We start from the raw sequence: 22,772 nt of genomic DNA, 5'->3' as shown, positions 1-22,772 counted from the left end.
TGGAGAGGGAGAGAACATGGTTCCTTTTTCTTTACTTTGAATTATCCCAGTGGTCGCTACATGAACCCACTGTTTCTTTTTGTCAGAATTTTCTTTTTGAGGACAGAATCTCAGCTCATGATTCATGCCAATATAGTTTCTGATAATGGCGGGTTTCGTCATCACAGATATGTTAAAAAAGAGGCTGATAAAAGATGACTGCACTAAATATATCGATGTTTCAGTCATAAAAAGGGATACAAAGAAGGAATTACTACTTGCGGTATAACACATTCTCTTATACATTTCCCTTTCCATTTCTAATGAAACCAAGAATATTAAAACATCCAGGCTTTATTGCCCTATGTTCGCAATTCTTTCTGATCTTCTATTTTTATACTCATACGACCTACCTTTTCTTTTAGTTGGTCGAGAGACAAATACATTGTTCCTATAAGTAGATTTCTTCTGAGCAATTCAGCAAGAGTCAAAACACTGTTTATGTGAAACCAGGTCATGTTACTCGCTTTCCCTGCCTATTTGCCCGAAAAGTTGCAAAATGTGGCATATGAGAGCAGAATCAAGTATGACGTGACCTTAGAATAACCCGAGAACAATCAGGTTTTCTGTATTTTTGTTGATCAAGCCTTGGTCAAGTGCTCATGCTTTTGGTATTGTTGTCCATTTATTTTTCCTAAATTGTCATTCTGCTTGGCTGCCTCCTTTCTTTCAACCTCACACTCCCCACATCACAGTCACTCTCCGCCATAACCGATGTTTTCTCTCCTAATGAAGTAACAATTAGGGTTTTATCAACTTAAGCATACCTACAGACACTTTTGCTTATCACATGGTCAGAAACAACTGTAAATTGCATATATTTTTGTCAAATGAGGCACAGCAGTTATGTGTAATGTTGTGTATAATCATCTCCCGAGACCCAATCTGGGCTAGAAAAAAAAAAAGCCAAGTGGCTTTGATGTTGTATTCACATATATAGTGATATACTGCAAGCCATATAAATATGGATATTAAATTATTTGTGGTCATTAATGTATTTAAGCCTCTTAAAATAAATAACTCTTGATTGAACATGAAACACATTTAGAGGAATGTGTTTTAATGTGATAATCAAAATATTAATGGTATTATGGAAACGTATGATATCAGTGGTGAGGGGGTGTAAGTCCAAAAGTCTTCTGCATATAAGCACCCATACACGTTTTCAGACATCATTCCGGATGATCTGAAGTTTTCCAGGCAGCCGTGGAGAGTTTCCCATTGTTTCTTCTAAGTTATGTCCTTGAAAACTACAAATCAAGTCATTCCAATTCTCCACTTCTAAACTGTTTATGTGCTCATGTCCTTTGATGGAGGCGTCATCACATGGCAGAGAAAGAAATCTAATTAATTGCATGTCCGTTAATCGCATTACATCTTCATTAATGTGTTGTGAGTCAGGGCTTAAGCTCATCACACATGCCTAGAGAAATGGAAGAATGGGGAGAAGCACGAAAGGAGGGAGAGCAAAAGAGAAGGACACAGCAGAGCCAGGGGTTTCCCTCCCAGTAGTGACTCCCTCCTCCACTCTGGTAATTGTGAATGTGGAAACGTGTGTGTGTGTGTGTGTTCATATTAGCCCTGGTACAACTTAATATTTGACACATTCCAGTTTAGGTGAAACAGGTAACTTGTATTTTTATAGATGTGGATGGCAGTTTCCTCCTCATATATGACATACATTTAATGTATGTTTAATGTATCATGTTATGAATAATTGAATCGGTCTTATCCAATCCTTTTAATTATGAAAGATTATAAAGTCAGAGACAAGGTTTCACACATCCTCACATATACACGTATGTGACTCATCAACGACGGTAGCTGCCCAGGGTTTCTTCCAGGCTTCACAAGGTTGAATTATTTAATAAGGAACTCACTATTTTCAGCCACACACAGCCTGTGGAGGTCAAGCTGTTCTCATTTGCTCCAGGATGTGAACACTACATCACACTCACCTGTTTGTGCCTGAAACACACCTGGCTGGTCAGCTGAGCGTGGTCTTTGGGTCTTCACCTTCAGGTCATCATCATCATATGGGTCTGAAACAAAGCAAGAGGGGGATTTTTTTTTACTATGTGACGTCTTGTTTAATTCCCTGTTTAGTTATACGACACAGCGCAATATGGAAGAGGTGTGTCAGGTTTGGTTTAGCAATTACTGGCATGTATTTGCACAATTTACAGTACAAAATTATGCAATAGCATACAGAATAATTATTTTAAAGCTTTAGTACATAAGTACTCATTAGCATCCACATCTATGTTCTGACATTCAAAGAGGTCAAGAAAGGCAAGTTTTAGAAGATTCAAATCACGATTTGGCAAAGTAAAATACAAACGCCTACATTGTCTTGGCTTGCTCATTGTAGCAGAATATTAAAAGAACACTTTGATTCAGCTGAGCCCACAACATGCAGAAACAGATAACAGAATATCAAATCTGTACAATCTCAGAAAATCTGAAGGATCATCAATTGTGACTGGCTCATTAGCTTAGAGAGAAAACATGAAATACACGAAGTGAACAGCACTGTGGGTTTACTCTTCATACTCCAGCACAGAAAAGTAAGTTCTAAAAAGTTTTGTCATGATTACGAAACTGCACAAATACAAAAACATGAAAACAACCATGATGCTTGACTGGAGAAAAGCCTGGATCCAATACATCAGAGAGATAATTTAAGTGGCGAGCATTTTGTGGAGAGAATGGCCTAAAAGAGTATAGAAAGAGTAAAAATGACAGTTTTATCTCAGTTGGTATAAACATATGGAGCCATGAGCCCAGTCAGATGTGTTCGGTGCAAATTGATTTGTAGGCTTAGTTTCACCAACTCAAGACTTAATCAACTCCCACAGCTCGGGAAACAATCTCTGATGTAGCAGATCTTTCTCACTTTTTTTTTTGGCCTCTTGCCTGTGGGAGCTTTTTCAAAGGTTGCATTAAAGAAGGATTCACAGATCTGCAGCATAATTAAGGAAGATTATCCACATGGAATGTCATTGTTAGTATGTGTATCAGATTACAGGGTGCACAAGTGACTGACACTAAATTTTCCCTCACATTAGCCTCTATTAAGGAACTGACCCAAGAAGCACAAGCATGCCACGTCCTTCTTTGCTTGAAAATGCTGACACATCCACACACACACGGATGAATGCCCAGAACTTGTGCTCACACAAACACCAATATCAAGCCAGCTATCTAATATATATCTATCTATATCTATATAGATAGATATATATACTTTTCTTTCATGCATTTTTTTCAGCGGGTCAGAGTATACCATTTTACCACAAAAACAATGTAGTAATTTTGTTTGTGTGCTGCCGATGATATCCACAGCTTGCTGCATGTCTGGGTGAAAGACTTAACCACTGTGTTTATGTGTGTGGGAAGCTGGTGTCACTCTGTTTGGGAACAACATGAAATAAGTTGGTGCAACGTAGATCTCAAAGTAATTTACAAGACTGTACTAAACACACTTTAGTTTGTGCCTTATTGCCCATTTCTCTTAAAAATGGCAGAATACTGTTTCAACAAATGTGACAATCCAACATAAAATACGTGCTCACATGCCAGCAGCCTTTTTCATCAAACACACACGCAGGTCAGGACAGCTCATATAGTGTAAACACCCACTTGCTTATAAGCAGGTTTTACAGTATTTTTTACATCAAGATCATTTAACATTCCTATTCTTTCATCATCATTGTATCACTGCTAACCATCAGACATAGGTATGAGAATGGGAACAGCTTCCTAAAGATCCTCCTTATTTCAAGTGACATGTTATGATTTAAAACTTAACATATTTCTTGAGTTAATGGAAAAAGAAATAAACAGACTGACTTGTATTATGTTTGAATCAGATCATATTTAATGGGACTTGAATTCAACTTGTTTACAGTCTCTGAAAATAGCCCTAAGATGACTTTTGTTGTGAATTGTAGATTAGGGTTAGGGCTCCACAAAAACCTGCAACACTTCAGCTGATGCCCCTTTATTGTATGCAATATCTTAAAGTTGACTGCAATGTTTTAAATGAAGAATGAATTGAAACGGATATTGGAATGGGTCATAAAGTGTTGGGGCTGATGGCAGTGACTTTGGACTGGACACAGCTTGTTGGAGCCTGGTTGAATAAAATTTAAAAAATCTTGTAAATGCAAAACAAAACAAGAAAAAAACGGCAAATCATCATATCTGTGTTAGAAAATGCTAACATCATTTGTCTTTTAAAAAGCCCAGTAATCAATTTTCCCGTTTTCAGGATCTTGGAGTCACTGAGTCGTTTTCTAGCAGAATGTGCCACAAATTATGTCTCGTGCCAGGTATACTATGCTCCTGAGAGACAGAGTTCAGTGAAGCAGTACAGGCAAGTAATGTCTCACATAAAATGACCAGTGAGAACTACTTTTCCGTCTCATTGTTTGTCTCCCTTCTTTTCTCTCTGCATTATAGAAGAGGATTTAGATGGACACCAGCACAGAGTCCAGGACAACTGAAAGCAGGGATCAATATTGATAAACCCGTTAGAGCACTGACCTTTACAAATCCCACGATACTGTTTAATGTTCTGAAATGCACTTTAATGGACATATCATCACACACTTCATCAAATTATTCTGCCTCCTTTTATGCCTATTGTTCCTCAACAATTTCAGGTGTCTCTGCATCTCCAGGAGGATTTATCTTCTCGTAGCTGCTGGCAGTATTAGTTCTATTTTAAGCAGGGTTGTTAATCCACTGATGGGCCAAGAGGAAATGGAGATGCAATATTTTGTTCTTGTAGTGTAGTGATACCTTAGTGACAGCCAACTAAAGTATCGGGAAAACTAACTGCAAAATAGGGCCCATGTGGGATTTTGTATGGATTCCACATTGGTTCCATTTGAGTTTTCTTAACTGGTTTTGCCCATTTGCATGGGCACTAAATGGACGTGGTCCCAAAATGGACATCTTACCTGGGGCTCACTTGTGTCAGCCACAATAATACATGAGCAAACTGTTAACAAAGCTAATTTTTGGTTAAATATATCACCCACACTGGGGCTGCAAACTAATGTTGACATCCCTCATAACTTCCTCAAAGTCTCCTTTGAGTCTACAAATCTCACTGTGTTATGTTAATGTTGTAAATGTAAAACAGCAATATAGTGATGATCAGGGCTGCTAATAATCAGTGCTTTTCACAAAATATGCAGCGACTGCATGAACTTAGTTAATTCTCAGAGAAACACCAGTACAGCCGAACAAGTCTTTCTGCTCAGCAAAGAGAAAAAGTCTGCCTGGGACTCATCACTCAAGATGTGTGAGAAGTCTGACAGCAGCCTGATTCCCCATAGGCTTTTTGAACAGTGTATTTTCCAGAAGAAGCGACGGACACAGCGTGAAAACTCAGCTGGTTTTGGCTGGGCTCCTTGTGGCTTTGGTCTTGGCTTTTCCCCCTGCAACATGAATTACTGACTCAAATATCTTTTTAAGTCAGATTCAGTGGCTACCCCTTTCATCGGAAGCCACTGCTCTGCACCACTTAGCCTCGGTTAACCAGAACCAGCGGGCACAGCTGGAAACCCCGACCAGCAAAAGGGCATCTGTCCTGGCTGGCCAATAAGTCTGGAAATGGACCAATCTGACATGCCTGCTCGTATCTCTCACAAAAATGTTTAAACCAGCTTCATATTTCATAATTATTTTACTTTCAAAACAGAGCCGTTTGTGGGTAAAACGTGTGAATTGACAAATGCTAACCACCCATGACTACCCATGTCCTCATGGAACATTTGATGAGACACCACAATGTCACCAAATAAGCTCCACTTCTGTTATAGTTTAAAATCTCTGGATAACACATTAAGGCTTATAAAATCTGATTTCATGCTTTTACAGTGATAAACACAACATGTCCCTTCTGCCATTTTAGCCTCTCCACCTGGTTTGAGCTCCCTTCTTCTCTAACTTGCTCGAGTCCTACCCAGCCAGCGGTCAGGATTGATTGGTGCAGGTTCCTAGTCTATGTAAAACTTTTAGGCTGTTTGACCTTGTCTTTCTGAAGCAAAGAGTGTCAGATATTGTCAGATAAAGTTATCAAATATACTGTTGGAGGCTACATGTCATATGTCTAGTAACATAAAAAAACATCATATAAACATGTTACCAAGGTGAACATGCAAGGAGGTTAAAAATGATCAAATATAGATTCATAGTAGGGGATGTCTTGGAAAAGTCAAGGAAACAAAAGTCTTGGCAGGTGAATGGATGAATGATCTGTCTATCCCAGACTATCCTCAACCAATGAAATTGGTGGAGTCAAGCCACTTTGTAAATCAAACTCTTGCCAAAGCCAGTTAGGAAAAAAGCAACAACATATGTTCTACTGAGGAAAGTTTTCAGAGTTGCTTTCTGCTCTTCTTTCAGGAGGAAACAATCATAAATTCTGATGAAGCTAAATCAGCATACAACATATCTACACTGATCTCTTCGGAAGCTGGCATTGCTGTCTGTCTACACACCTAAATCCTACCTTAAACCTGCCTGAATTTTTGTCAACTGGCTGCAAACGCTTAGTTTGAAGCCTAGGGGGGCAGGGAATTTATTCAGTTACCTGATTGCTGCAATTACTAACCAATCAGGCCTCTTCTTGCAGTATATAAACGCGTAGATGGCAGTTTACATAGCTGTCATGCTTTGAGGTCTCCTCCGGTGTGGAGTAGCCTACACACCCTGTTATCTGACTTATATCCTGCAGGTCGGCTCGCGGTGTGACTTCCTCCTGTTCACGCTCCTGTTTAGCCCTACCGTATTTATCCATCCCCGTTATTTTGACAAGGATAGCCTTCTGACTTTGTTATTTTAGCTCGCCACCACAATCTGATTTTGTGCATGTTTTACTTGACCGCTCATTGTTAACCGCTCAACTTCCTGGTTACACGGCAGGCCGGTGGGAGCGCTGTTACGTGTGCCTGTACCTGTGAGAGAGCAGGTCACGATTTGATTTATAAACCTTTGGGAAGAGAAATGTAATCTTCCCTGGCACTCAGTTGTCTTTTTAACAGATTGTCTTGTGTTTCATGTGATGTTTTCTTGAAGTAATATGATTTCGTTTACATTTCTTTTAATTTGTTTGTGTTTCTCTGTTGGCGGGAGGCGGCTCCCTGTTATCCTCATTCTTTTACAAAGCGTTTCTTCTTTCAAAGGCTGAGCTCCCAGTGGTGGTGGTCGGTGCTTTTCTGGTTTTCTGGTGACATCTCCTTCCCGTGTGCTGTGTGTTTTGCCCCTCGGGTGCACAGCTGTGTGCTTGTAGATGTGATGCATGTGTCCTGTGGGGTGCTTTGAGATGCCTTCTCTGCCTTAACCTGCCTCCCCACTGGTAAGGCTTGGCTCTATATTTTAGCAGTTTGATTACATGTTTTTAACTTGTATTTAAGACTACCGGGTACATATAATGTATTTTTGGATGGAACACGTCTCCTGTTCTGAGTTAAACGAACCAAAGTGCCTTTTGACATCTTGAGGTGGAAACTGTACTAGTTTCTAATTGCCTTTTAATTAAGGGATATTCCCTGGGTGAAATTCCCAGGGTGGCGTTGTTGGTTTTAATTCTAACCCACCTTACTTGGTAGCTGGACGTCGCGCGCCACACTAGCATTAAGAATTCTCTCGTGACAACGATCTCATGAATCTTGCAAGAATCCAGCTGTGTCTCAAACAATCTGAGTGCTAATGTTGCACTTGCTGTAGAAAAGCATATTTAGCCCCTCTTAAATACAAAGAAATTTCCTGTTTCCTTGATAAAGTTTTTGGCAGATTTGCATTGTATTCTCAAACTATTATTCAAATAAAAATTAAGCGCTTGTTTACAATTTAGATGATGCTACAACATAACCGCTCATGTTTCCTCACTGTGGTCTTTTAGCATTTTTCTTTCACTATGTAGCCTATGTCAAAACTAACTATATTTCTTTGCTCTGATTGGTTGAGGATCTATCCAACTGAGCACGCAGAGATTTAGGTTTGTGCACGCTGATGAAAATGGATCTCAACTACTTTGTCCTGCAGGTTTGATTCAAGTACTTTGAAATGTATTCTGTCACTAAATGGAAATTGCATTGCCATTTTTGCAGTAGTAATGTTATCCAAGGGTTCCACACAAAGCATTTAGGGTCAAATTGATGTCATTATAAAACCACTCCTTGTGCAAACTATGTCTGCTATTTATTACATTATGTGGAATACACATAGAATGAAATAAATACTCATCGTGAGGGGAGAAGGTTAATTTCATATATTGTGATTGACATTTGGCAGTAGTCATATCAATTTAACACTGTCATAAATCTCTACACGTGTGTCTTTTGTTAAAGTTATTCTTATCTTATTCCAAATATGATGTGTGTGATGTGATGTGATGTGATGTTTAGTTAAATCAGTTTCTTCCTCATTTATTTTGCCAAATAAAATTAAAAGCAAAACAAAATAAAAAGTTCCTCAACCAAAGTTAATCGAATAGGAATAATTGAAGTGTAAAAACAGTGTGATGCTGGTTCAAGTCCTAGAACAATTTTGCAGGTGCAGAAAGAGCAAAGCAGGTTCACAAAGTGTTATGGCTTTCTGGTTTTTGAAGATAACCACTTGCAAGTCAAGAACCTTAACGTCATCATCAATCAAACAACGGTTCTTAAATATTTTCTGTCCACCTCGGCCCATTTGAGTCTCATTAAGACCATACAGGAGGCCCACATTATCCGGCTGTGTTAGTCCAGTTTTTTCATTGCAAAATATAGGACATTACAGATAATAGAATGATATATGTATAAGACTGTGTTTTGAGTTAAGTACATTAATGTATAGTGCTGAGTAATGGCTGACTGATCGAGGAATCTGGATAGTGGACGTAGAGGAGAGTAATAGCTTAGTATTTTGCTTTTTGTGATATGAATAGCCACTTTATAAACATATGCATGGATGCATACATGTATGTAATCATACATCTCAAGCCATTTATCCAAAAGGGAAAGGTAGAGAGGTTAAGCACATCTGTTATGTAGGTTAAACATAGTATTATAACAACAAAAAATATATATTACTGATAATAATGATAAGAAAAGAGAATGTTTTTTCCAATGTTAAAAAAAATGCAAAGAACACTGGAAGACCTTCAATGAGCACACACGTGCACAGACACTTGCAGACTGCGTCAAAACAGACAAATGGACCGAGCAGTAAAGCCCGAACGTACCTGGGTGTCGCACACACACCCTGAGACGCACATACATCTCCACAATCGGAAAAAAATGCAGCTAATAAATAAACCTCATGCAGTAAAGCAGTTTTTGAGTCACTATAAAGCATCAGGCTGGGGAAGGGGATTGGGCCAGAGCCAGTTAGAGCCACAGGCTCTTTTGTCAGACTGAGCTGGGATTTAAGCCTGCTGGGAAGACTATATACATGTGTGCGTGTGTGTGTGAGTGCGCAGACAGTGATATTGTAAGACGGCTGCGTTAAGTAAGTGGCATCCACAAAAACAGGGGAAGGGAAATGTTTGCTGTTGACTACCGTTAGGTCTTTTGCTGCAGCATATATGATGGAATGCACACTCTCAGAACGCGTACAATCACACGAACACACACAGAGCTATTTCTCAGCTGTATATCAAATCTGAGCTTATAGCTCTCTGGTGCTGTCCATTTACTCCAGGGTCCATCTGGGAGAGCCCAGACTGATAGAGGCGCACCATAATGGACTTTTTATAAGCCACTGGACAGACAGACCCACTCCATCTTTGGCTCTTTCTCACTCTGCACTAACCTCTTTTCCTCTCAGCAGCAGATATGAGGAGAGAAGTTAAATCTAGTCTGCACAGAGAGTGTTTGTCTGACTATGGAGGCCTTAAGGTCATACGTTCCCACACGTTATATTTTTTAAAAAACTGCCAAAACTGCCCTTTTTGTACGTTATTCTTTTTCTCAGATGTTGTCAAATCTTCTAACCCCCTCCCCCCAACATCACACAGCCAAGTGTATCATTCAATATCCAATAACAAGATGGGAATTTACATGCACTCACAATCCAGCAGACTCTTAGCAGTGCTGCAAAGCTACAATCTAGCAGTAATCAATGCAGTGAAGGCAAGAAGCAAAGCAACAATTCATTCAAAGCACAACAACAAAGATTACTGCCACGCCCTGACCTGATCACTTGCAGTGCTTTTACAATGGAGTAGAGTAGTGTTTATAATCACAGCTAGAAGCATGTTAAATAGATCAATTTGAGATAAGCCTGAGCCCCTTCAAAGACAGGGGGTCTTTGTATCTATGCCTTGACCTATCTAATAATCCAGTATTATCTTGTGAATAAAAAGCTTTAAAGCTGGAAAGAATTTGGTAGTTTTCTGCTCATAAAAGTTTTCAGGAAATCAAACTTTTTAAATGTCTGGCTTAAGTACCACTAAGTCTAAAATAAAACAACAAACACGCTTTCTTTGGTTAATGAAAGTTTTTCTAAAGTTCATTAAAACCAAGTTTGGGGGCATTTTTCTAAAAGAGCTAAATCATAAACTCAGGAAAAATGACAGTCTACAATCTTTGCTCACCTCATCTTCCACTTAGTTCTCTTCACCTCCTTTCTTTTTTTTTCCTTTTGAAACACATCAGTCAAAACCATCACCTGAAGTCGTCCATCTTACCGAACTTGGTTTTTTTAACAGGGAGTGTTTTTACATGACATCAGTGATACGTATGTGCATGGTGCAGTCGCAGAATAGATCGATTACTGCTCACATTTGCCTCTGCAGTGGCATGCTGTTGCCATAGCAACTTTGTCATGCTGACATGGTAAGGGAACAGAGGGGACGTTGCTCGGAGGTGGTAGGAGGAGAGGGCTTTTAGAGGGGTGAAAAGAGGGAAGTGGATTATAAATCAGTGTCCACACTTGGTCACCAGACCTACATCTGAGAGAGGTGAATGACTTCAATTGTTCTCAGCTGCATGGGCGTCTGCCGTGCTGTTATTTTGACTCCCATTATTTCTTGTATGATTCATATTGCTTTGCTCTCCCTCTGCTTTGTTCTTCTACTTCTAACACAGAAATTAATTTTCTTTTTTTCTTCAACTCTGAGATGGCAACAAAAGAAATGGTACTTCTTTTGACATGTATTAATTGCTCGTATCTGCACGACGCGCATACCGGGTATGAGCACTGTTAATGTTGCTCATGTATGTTCATTCATGCGTGGCATTGATTTCTCCCTCTGGTAATCAACACTGAAAGCAGGCAGTGTATCGTGCTAATAAGAAAACCGTGCAGTCTAAGACGGCCGAGAAAAATGATCCACGTCTGTCCACACACTGAAATGCATCAGGTGTTGCTTAAAAAATGCACACTGATGCATACAGTACATATGCAATACAAGCAACATTTACATCAAACTTGTTGGGCAAAGCAACCCAGAGCAAAGTCTGGCAGGTGTTTTTTTTCTCTTCTTTTATTTTTTTAGAGGTGATAACAGTGTACCGTGAGAAGAGGTTGAAATTGCCAGACTTTGGGTCTCAGAAAAAAATTATACTATGACTCTTGCCTCCAACCTATCTCATGAGTACACAAACTCTCACACACCACTTACTTCTGTCTTTCAGCTACCTTTCATCACTGAGATGGGTCAGCACAGCAGGACCGAGGGGAAACATTTGGGACCTATCATGCACTGCACACGGTCATGCAGCCCAATACACCCTCCCCCACACACACACACAGTCAGCTACAGACATGCTTAGTTTGGCTTAGCGGTGGCAAGATATTGCTCCAGTGCACGGCAAGACAGGGAGCTGAATCATTTCTACCCTCTGTTGTTTTATTTTTCTTTTTGAGATATTTTGAGATAGAGGGATGAACCCAGGTGAGAAAAATGATAAGAGAGCAGAAAATAGAGGTGAAATCCAAATGGTGAGAAAAAATAGATTAAAAAAAAGAACTTAATGCGTCTGTGGCACAGCCTGGTCCTGATAACCTCCTGTGAACCATTAGAATGAGATTGTGTCCTAGATGTCCACATGGTTACCTTTTTTTTCTTCTTCTTGATTTTGTGCATCAATTGTGTTAGTTTTTTTTTAACACTCACCTTGTGTGTATTCTGTAAGGTACAATATGGTACAGCCTGTTTTATTTAATTGTATTCATATTGTACAATTCAGATACAGTATGTTCTTTCTTGGTCTTGTGATTTTTCTACAATTTTTTGTTATAACAACTCTTCACTCAAGTACTATTGGCCTCCATAATATTACTGTTGCAACATTTCACAATGTCTATAATTTCCCAGGAAAGGCTGCACATTTTGAACAATGTGTTCTGCAGAACCCTCTGCTCAGTCTGCACCCATTCACTCTAAAAGACAGAGCCATGAGTTCATGCATCTGTAAAAGTCTGATGCTCACTCACATGCTCACATCCACCCACACCCAGCTTCCTCCTCTGCCTGTGGACAGTGATCTCAGCGACTTCTGCTCAGGCATCAGATATGGAAACATTCTATAAGTGGTCATGAGCTCAGCTTCTCAGACCAGCAGTGAGAATCTGCAAAGCTAAGGCAAATATCCACCATCCACTTACACTGAAAGCTCGCAATCTTTTGGGGATGAAAAAAAAAGAAGATTTTAGCTGAGACATGGTGCTGAGTTTGTACGTACATTATCCAATAAGCATGAACAATTCTGGGTGGATTAATATTGTATTGGAAGAGGTTGCAGGTTATTGGCTATCCTTTAAAATCAAATAACCTATGTTACTTTTCAAATTTTTTTATTAGAATAAGTTACGTTACATTAGATTTCAATCAGTGTCCTGGTAGATGTTTTAAAATGACTAATTAAAAAACGAAAAAATCCCCATAGGTTGTTTCTTTGCATCAAGTATTTTTAGCCTGACACCTTATCTTGCATAACCTGGCAAGTTTATTTGAATAAAATCTTGAAAATATTAAATGAACTGAACTCCCAGCTCTGAAGAGTCTCTCTTGTACGGGGATGCAGTCTAGTTCACTGCAGAGAACTCGACTAATCTGGGACTGGATTTAGTCTAAAGAATCCGTTCCTGCAAATGAAGAATGACTCAAAGCAACACAGTGACCCACTGAGTCCATATAACAGCTTGGACTGGCAGGTAGGCTGTTGATTACAAGACAGAGAATGTACTAATATTAAGACAGATGGTATTTTGTTGTAGGAGGCTAAAAGATAAATATTAACTAGATATGAACGACAAACTGGATGGGGGATTTACTAAACTGATGAAATTAGTGTGCAAAGGCCTAAAGTCAAATACCACTGGACACTTTTAAATGCTGTCAAATTCGTTAATAACATACTAAAGGCTAATCAGATATCTTAGTTATGCCCCTGTCTTTTAACCTTTGAGAGTCCCATTGCCCTTTGAACCTGAGTTACCAGGGGTGGTGCTTGACACCTTCACTCACAGAATGGGACGTCCCTTCAAGAGGGTGATACATCATCAGATGTGTTTGAATTCTTTTGCGTTTAACAGATGCAACACAACCAGGTGTTCTCGTGATAGCTCTTTTTCTATTTTTACACCAGAATGTGAATAGATGCATGTATTTAAATATGGATTAATCCCTTAAACAAGCAGATCAGATCCAGAATAAGAAAAGCTGTCATTTTAGTTAGTAAAAGTAATGTAAGGTGCACTGTGAAGACATTTTGTTGTGCTCAGCCACATGCTAGTTAGCTAATTATTGAACTGTGTGTTGACCTTGTGATGAGCTGTTTTGGAAAATTTCTCATAACTCTCCATTTGAAACTCTATATTGCCTTATCACTTACCCCTCCATCCTATAATGGGGACACAATAGTCCTTGGTGTGAATGGATGGAGGAATGAGACTAAGTGCTAAAGCAAAAAAGTTGAAATGGGATGAGGCCCAGGTCATTACATTCTTTTCCCACAAATCATTATGGTATCATTGATTCTAATTGGTTTCATCTGGTCTTCAAAAGCCCATGCATTCACCTTGTCTTAAGTTTACTATACTGTATATTTGTTGTGCATGCAAAAGTTTCAAAGTCATGCATTTATATCAAAATGATTCTTTCTTTTGTACAGAAATAATTACTCATAAACTTCATGAAAAGTCTCATTGACAGTCCAGGTTTTTCTTTCATTTTTGAACTTATCACATATGAGAACTTGTCTCAAAGAACATCATTTTAATTTTGACAATTGAGCTTCTTCTGCTCACTATTTAATAAATCAAACAAAAAACAAATCGCGGCCATTGTTCTGACGTCCTCACGACCTTCTGGCATCTGAGAAATGGAAGACCACGTGGATTGTTTTCATTTATCAAGGAAATATCTGCACAATAATTTTAAAACTGGACTGGATAGTGTAGTATGATTGCCACCTTTCATGTGGGAGATCTGGGTTCAAATCCCCTGCATGAAAGGTACTATCTCCAGTAGGGGTCCTTAGGCAAGACCCCCTTACCCAATCTGCTTATCTGTAAGTTGCTTTGGATAAAAGCGTCTGCCAAATGCATAAACATAACATAAAAGCCTTATTTCTAGCACAATTCATGACTAATATGACTAACTTGAGTATAATGAGCACATACACAGAGGCGATGTCAAAATGACATGCTCATGGACCATCAGAAAACTGTAGAACCTTGAAAACTGGCTGTGGGCTACTCGGTTTAACATGTGGCTGTTTTGTATCTTGCTGTAAATCCACACTCAAAGAGGCAGTTTTCATGCTTAGGGTGCACTTTGGGTCTCTAATGCATTATCACCTCGAAGATATCTGCTGACTAAGGTTGAAAATGCGCCATAATGTGACCGGTAAATCACAGAGGTCCTCATTCACAATAATTCTCATTTCTTTGACAGAGAGGATTATTATCTGGGGTTAACATATGTGACTCAGCCTGCTGCCAACTTTTCCCTGTGGCGCAGTGGAGGGAATTGTTCCTCTACCTGTAGACGACAGCATCCTTTAAAAGTGTAGTTGTAGCATTGAGCCATATAAGCTTTATGGGCAGTCATAAAAAAAAAGAGAAATAAAAGGAGAAGGAGGAAGTAGAAAGAACCCTGATACAAGTCACGTGGAGAAATACAGATGACAGAGAAAATGGGAGAGTAGGTTGGTTTAACAAACTGCGTTTATCTAGTCTGTCTGTTTAAGTCTCATTTTAAACCTTCCATTCAAAATGCGCTGGAGACTATTTAAAAACGTAGACTTGTGCCATTTACTAAGTATCCTTTGCATTTCTCTGTGGAAAATATAGGAAATAGAATATTTTTTGTATCTCAGCCAACAACAGTCACCATTCCCCCCGTAATCCTTTTGGCTCTTTCTTGTCCTGCATCCCCTGTCTTCAATATCATTTAAAAAAGAGGACTATAGCTTTGTTCCAGAGTGAAATACTTCTTCATTTCTTCTCAGTCTGCAATGGTCCACCTGCAGCAAAAACACACACGGAGTAATATATGGCTTGCAGTGAGAACAGGGATTCACTTTAAAGGGCTCAAGGACCGTCATGGTCTCATCAGCTCTTGAGATGAGGCCTCTTTGGTGGTTCTTTCTGTCTCTTGCCCTGCTCCGAAATGTTTCAGGCAATTTATTCCAAGGAGAGAAAAAAGGTGCTGTGCAGAATGAGTGTCTGGATAGATAGCTGAGAGCAGCTGGGCCACAAGGCTAATCGAGAGAGCAGTGCAGTGATGCAGCGTGAAGGGAGCTCCATTCTAAAGAGTTGATTTCAGCCATGGAGATCAGCACAGCTAATCAAAGGTCTGCATTTTTCCCAAGGACAAATGCTGCGTAATATAGCAACTTGGCTGCTGTGGGAATTTTAACACCCCTAATTTTGCAAACAGCACGCCTTGCTAACCGCTCTGGTTTGAATCATCAAAATGAAACTCAGTCCAAGATATTTCTGGGATTACTCGAGCAGAAGTATGAGCCTGTGAGGGTGTTGGCCGGTTTGCAATAGCAAAAATGTAACATGAAGCCTTTATTCTCTCAAAATTGAATCAAATTTTACTTTTTCATTTCTTTTTTTTTTCCTTTAGGTTTTAAAAAACTTTTACTAATCACCCTCAGTGATAGCAGTTTAAATATGTGGGTTGGATCATACAGCATTGTGTAAACTGCAACACCCACTGGCAATTCAGATCCTGGATCTCAGAAAATGTCAACTCCAGTAATTTTGAACCTATTATGGAGGTTAACTGCTTTACATTGGATTGGGTACTAACAGTTCTCAATAATATACAGTTAAACTGAAGGTAGCTGCTTCAGTTCTGGGTTGTCTGTTTTTGGACTGCAGGAAGAAACTAGAGAAAATGCATGAATGCACAGGGAAAACATGAACACACAGATGCCCGAAATGATGACTCTGTAACCTTCATTATATTCATGCAGATATATCCATGGGCTTAATCTACATAGGTATATATACATCTATATATACATACCTTATATGTAGAAGAAAAAGATTTCAAACGGTTAAACTGAGGTATAACATTGACAGCAGATTTAAGGGGACATAAGGTGCCCAAGCTGAGATGGATGACAGTGTTTGATAAAATGATGTAAAATGCCAAACCTGACAACCCATATATCCTCCAAACATCCAAATAATTAACTACAGGTTCAGCCCTTGCTTAAGGCAAGTTGTGACATTTTATTAAACCTAAGCAAGTACTGTTGGATTCCAAACCAATAAATATCCAGCGCCTAAACCTAACTCATTTGTTAGAGATGCCTAAACCTAACTAAAAAGAGCTTGTAAAAAACAAAAGTGACCTTTGCAATATAAAATGTATATGAATCAGTCAGACTAGGTCTCCTGGATAACAACCAAATGCTGTTAAATTTGTGAACATTGTACACAGCACAACCATAACTAACTCTTGTGGTGTCTGTGTACTTTATAAAAAGGAAGACATTGGGTACAAGAACATGCATTTTGAGAGCCGTATTGTGAAAACACAATCATTTTTTTTTTGGCCCTAACAATGATTGTGTTCTAACCCTAACCAAATGAAGTGCCTAAACCTAACCAGTAAGTGATAAAGGTGTTCGAGCAAAGTCAAGTTGTTATGTTATTTACTCAGCATAATGCAAAAGTGAAATAAACACTTTTCACATCTCAATTCACCTCTGCAGCAGTAGGGCGCTTCACAAAATACAGCAACAAAACTGCATGTTTCCAGAATGCACTGGCCCTCTGGGAATGAGACTCACACTGAAGCACACCACGAACATCCTACTGAGGCACTGGATCAAAATATTTATAGAGGTTTGCTCTCCTCCACAATGCCTTGTGCTACTATAAAAGTTTTTCAGCATGTCCCAGTGGGTGGCAAACCCTCCATCCTGCAGCGTGAGCACCATCCGCTACTCACTTAGCTGCATGATTATGTACTGTATGACTACACCTCATGAGCTGTCTCCTTCGGAACAGACAATAAATGAAAATCCCCCCTCCCCTTCTCTTCCCACATGGAGGCAGTCTTTATTTTCAATTTCCTGCAGCTAAATTGTCAATAAGTACTGAATTTGACAAAGAACACATAAATAGGTTTGGCAGTAGAAGTATATGGTGATGTTTGCACAGTCTTGTTTTGATTTCTTTCCCCCTTTTGTGCACATCTTGAATGCATCTCTTACTCGACAAACAGTCGTATCATTACACATAAATTAGTGTTACCCAGTGCACCCATCACAGGGGACCTGCTTTCCAACTCCCCTCCTTGTAATGGATAAATATAGAATAAGAATCATCTGCCTGTTATCACAGTCTTGTTTCTTCAAGGTAGAAACATGTTACCACACAGCTTCTCTCTGTCCCGATCAGTCACTCTTGTACCTGCATGCTACATGCAGTGCTTTCTGGTGGCATCGTGGTCTTCTCACTTTCATTGCTGTCTGAGCCTCTGAGCCCCCTCTGCCCATCCTTCTCTTATTTATTCCATTACTTTGCAATTACCCTCCTCTTCTTCTGCCAACCCCTGAGGAGAACAAAAGTAAAATTCCAAACGATCACTTTCTCTGCTCTTTCCTCATCCTCCCTCTATGCTTGCATTTAACTCTTCCTGTCCCACTTTCAAAGAAATCAACTTTGCAAATGACTGGTACAAGACCGTGGATTAGACTAGCATTTTGTATATGGCATAAATAAAGGCAAATATCTTTTTTATGTTTTGCTAGATGAAAGTGCATACAGCGCCAAATGATATCACAGCAAATTAAAAAACATTCCAATTTAGCGTGCATCTCTAGTCAAATCAAAGTGCACGGCATACTGTTTGATACTCTTTCAAGTTTGGACAAAAATACTGTCTCAGTGAAATTTATGAAGAAAAAAAGTCTTGCCTTTTTTCTGAAAGATGAAAGAATAGAAAAACGGGAAAACAGGAAATCTAATAACCGATAAAAGCTAGAGAAAAGCACCAGCTTTGACAGAACAGGCAGTCTCATAGTGGAATTTTGCAACAAAATTGTCATTGCTTTACATTTCTCCAGTAGATTCTACTTACATTTACACTGAATCCCTTTTTTCAAAGTAAAATACAATAAGTCCAAAACAATGAGACATTTTTCAACAGATCTTCGTGTTGCTATGTTGTACTTTCAGGAAAAACTGACAAGAGAGTTGCAGGAAGACAGTCTGATCAGTTTCAGAGTGTGTGTGTGTGTGTGTGTGTGCGTGTTTGTTGCTGTCATCTAATGCTACAGCCTGTCAAAAGTTTTATTTATTTTAATGATGTCTTAAAGACAGCTGGGAATAGGGGAGATGCAAGCTGGTGAATTTGCCATCACCACATTGCATCATCTCATGAAAATTCATACCACCTCCTCAAGTAAATCAGAATCCGCCTGTCTTGTCATGGTGCTATCTGTAGCTTCTACCTCCCTCTACGTCAACAGACATTTTTTTTTGTTTGTGTTGCCTATGATTGACAGGTTTGCATGTTTACACTCCGTATGTGTATTTTGATGAGAAAAGCGGACTAAGAAGCAGACTTTTACATTCAGTTGAGACAAGATCTCTGTATTTGTAGGGTTTAAGATGCGATACTGATTAAGACGTGCAGACTCAGTTTTCTTTGAAAACAAGCCTCCAAATCATCCACATTCCCAATTATTTTATGTTATGTTTCCTGGCTTTCTCATCTAACTCTACCACAATCTTCCTCCCCTGTATCAGTATCCATACGTCTTTCTCCAGAAATTCCTGCGTCAGCTAAATGTCGTTCTGATTAATTACTTGATTACTTCTGGCAATTAGTTACATTGATTAACTTTGCCATATTTTAGCTTTCGAGTCAGCTTCTCAGAGAGAAGAACTCTCTTTTTGGACCTCTTTGACGGAAAGCAAGTCACAGCTAGGGGAAATCTGTACATTTTAGAAATCTCACACTGCTAAGACACAGAACTTGGACCTCCCTTTGCCACAAGGAAAATCTTTACTGTAAAGCTTAGCTGCCCTCTTTGAGCTTGAACTGTAGAAAAGGAGAATGTGTGTTTTTTCATCAGGAAAAGATACTCAGACTGCTCAGGCTACAGTGTGCAGCCTCATCCAGACACATTAAAGACCACTGCTACCTCACTGAACCAGGCCAGTACAACTGCACTCAAACAACTCATGCAGAGCTCAATATCTCACATGGAGACACATGCTTACACACATCAACAGAAGCAATATAGCACCAGGTCTATCTCTGGCTCCAAAGTCGGTATGTGCCGGAACAAGTGAGAGCCAGTGAAAAGAGAAAGCGCGGTTAGAAATGGGAGGGATGATGAGCTCGGAGGTATGACAACTCAATGCTTCTTTCTTATAAGTCAATGCATTCTTACAGTGCGTGTTTGTGGAGATGACTTACCTGACTGAGCTGAGAGCCAGTGCATTCAACAGAGCATGTGACAGAAAACATGGGGAGCAGAATGGAAAAAGTAGAACAGGCAGGAAAAGAAACTGGTGGGAGGGTCAGGGGGGTGCATGCTTAACTGAGCTCACCTAAAGCAGTGATTAAACACTCTGGAGGCTGAGGGTGTAGAGAGCTCAAATAGCTGCACTTAAGTACTTGAAACACTGAAATGACGCTCGCTTTAACACACATACACTCACACACAGACAAGCAGCTTCTGAAATCATCATGTGCGATTACCGTGCTCGACTAAGTGCAGCTGAGAGTTTCCTTTTTTTCAAAAATTGAAATCTTTATGAACTGAAACATAACACTGTGGGATCAACATCAGCTTTAAAAGGATTTATGTATGGAGTGTTGGTGTGGTAACCCTTGGGTAGTCCAAGGATCATTAGGACCATCACAGTGGTAACGACTCCTTCAGCTACGAGGTTCAAAAGGGACGGGGCAGTGTCCGAGGAGAGGCAAACAGCTCTGTTACACTTCATTAAAACCAACAGCTGTCTGCGTGCAGGCGCTTCTTTTCCTCTGTAACCACAGTGTTGCTGTATACGCATGCGCCTGTGTGTCTGTGTCTGTGCCCGGGGAGAGGGTAATGAGGACCGCTGAGGCCAGTTTAAACAACCAGGGTTCACTAGCAGAGAAGCGAGCTGGAGTTTCAACACTCCCTGAAGCACGGGAAAGGCAGAGCAAGTGCAGTACTTTACAGACTTATAATCTCCTCTACACATTGCAACGGAACTCAGTCACATGTCTGAAAACCAGCACCTTAGCCCTTCACCCCCCTACAGGCCCGTCACTTTAAGACGCTCAAGGAATGGACTTTGGCCACGTGGGGGGTAAAGTTCCCTCCTCTTCCCACCACCACACTGTGACATCTGGATCTTAGTTTTCTCTGCTAATGAGCTCACGGTATCTAATATTTTGCATCTGTAAATAATTTAGACCCAAGTTTTGATAAATTGGTGTGAAAGTAGGCAGGAGATGCTCCCTTGTTTTTTGGTTATCGTATGTTTATAAAGACTAAAACTGATGGACGGTATTGATTTATGGCTGTCACCACAATATCTCAGTAGTTTTTCAATTTGGGTGTATTCCTCCCTCTAAATGACGGTTAAGCACAAAGACACGTAGGTTTATAGTTACATTTAAAATCACACTGACCAACAAGGCACACGCATCCACATGTGCACACACAGTAGCCTCATCACCTTGCATTGATTTCCCGCAGGCCAAGCAACTGCTTAACCATCCTTGCCGTGACAGTTTGACCCATGAGGCCTGTTAGATGCTCACACACTGGGATTTTTCCTGCAGCCTTTAGGGAACTCCCTAAAGCATTTATTGACCGCAGAGAGAAAGTGGCTATTAATCTGACAAAGGCTTAAAAGCCTGTAGCCGTCTGTTTGTGTGCGCCCGCTTTATGACACTGAGCACATGCATGTTGGTTTTTATGGTCAGCAATTTTACGAGTGTCCAGATGCACACCTTTGCTTGAACACACAAAAAATGGGTCCATTTCTTTTTGTTTGAATGCGCAAATGAGTGTAATTCTGCTCTGTAAACATCCAATTAAGACATAAATTCAGTCGCAAATTCTCCACAGGTGTTACATAACCAGCTGGGATGTCAAAGGTGTGCTGTTTTCCTAAAATGGCAGCTTTTAAAAAGAGAGGTGAGCCTGTCTGACCTTCCATTCGGGCAAATTACCGCCATACTCGCACTTCTGCCAGTTCAAGCCCCCCGAGAGGCAAACCTACAAGCCTGACAGAACCACAAGATAATGAGAGAACCGAGACAGAGAGGCACATAAAGGGATATAAGAACGAAGGACATCCACTGGCTTGAAAGTGTTTGTGTCTGTGCATGCACTTTTTGCCTCCATCCATCAATTAAAGCCTCAACTCCTCAGATCCCCCCTCACTTTTCATGTTGGCAACAAAGAAACAATTTATTTGTTGGGCATTAAAAATCCATGCCGGGGGTGTTCTGGGATACTACGAGGTCAGAGATGTCGAGTGACAGAAGAGATCTGTCTTATGTTGTTGTGTTTCTCTGCCAAGAACATCAACTTAGAGGAATTTGTCTCCGGAGCCTTGTTATTGTTGACTCAGTGTTCGAGGCCATTGTGCTCTGAAGTGTCATACCAACAGAACAGCGTGGACACGCACACACGCACATTTGAGGATTCAATTGGCTAAAACAAGCCCTAAAAATGTTTTTTTTTTCTTTCGTTTTGTTTCTCATTTGGGAGCAAGCCAATTGTGGTTGTGCTGACGTTGGTGTACGCTCTATCTGTGTGTGTTTGTGTGAGCGCCTTTGGCATGTCCTTTGTGAATGATGGCTTTACTAAAGTGCTGCGAAAAGAAACATTGGTTTGGTATGCCTTTGATTCATTGCTGGTGTGAGAAAAATTTGCATAGCATGCAGACTGAGGCCAGATCTGGGCTCTCGTTAGCTGGGTGGCAAGATGCTTCATCATTATCATCAGGCCTGTGCTGCGGCTCCAACCGCTCTGCCCTTGCTCGCGTTCGTCAAGCAGTTTTGGTAGAGGACATGTAGAAAAAAAAATAAACAAAAAAGGAACAGTCTTGAACTTATTAGGCACCGAGGTCAGAGTAGAGACATTAGCAGCCATTTCTGGATGCCACTTTCCACAGAGGCGCTTTCTTTTGGATGATCAGTGGTCAGACTGTACAGTAGATTTCACCTGTCTCTTGTAATCTCTCTCTGCTTCTCTCCCTGACAGGCTTGCTGCAGTCCTTTTGGGAATAGTGCTTGTTAC

At 40.1% G+C, this 22,772-nt stretch overlaps 1 protein-coding gene across 4 annotated transcripts in view; it reads right to left on the bottom strand.

Moving 5' to 3' along the window:
* adgrb2 (adhesion G protein-coupled receptor B2) overlaps positions 1 to 22,772 on the bottom strand; it is a 222,759-nt gene that overhangs the window by 109,055 nt on the left and 90,932 nt on the right. For 3 of the 4 annotated variants that reach the window (XM_072370498.1, XM_072370501.1, XM_072370499.1), the window contains exon 3: positions 1,998 to 2,081. In XM_072370498.1, the coding sequence (XP_072226599.1) occupies positions 1,998 to 2,081 (84 nt within the window). The remainder of the gene's footprint in view (positions 1 to 1,997; positions 2,082 to 22,772) is intronic. The other variant, XM_072370500.1, reaches the window with a different exon arrangement.

The sequence above is a fragment of the Leuresthes tenuis genome, unplaced genomic scaffold (genome assembly GCF_036924035.1).
Source record: "Leuresthes tenuis unplaced genomic scaffold, fLeuTen1.0.hap1 SCAF_18, whole genome shotgun sequence".
Lineage (NCBI taxonomy): Eukaryota > Metazoa > Chordata > Actinopteri > Atheriniformes > Atherinopsidae > Leuresthes > Leuresthes tenuis.
The sequence above is the reverse complement of the archived record's forward strand: the minus strand, read 5'-3'. Positions and strand labels throughout refer to the sequence as shown.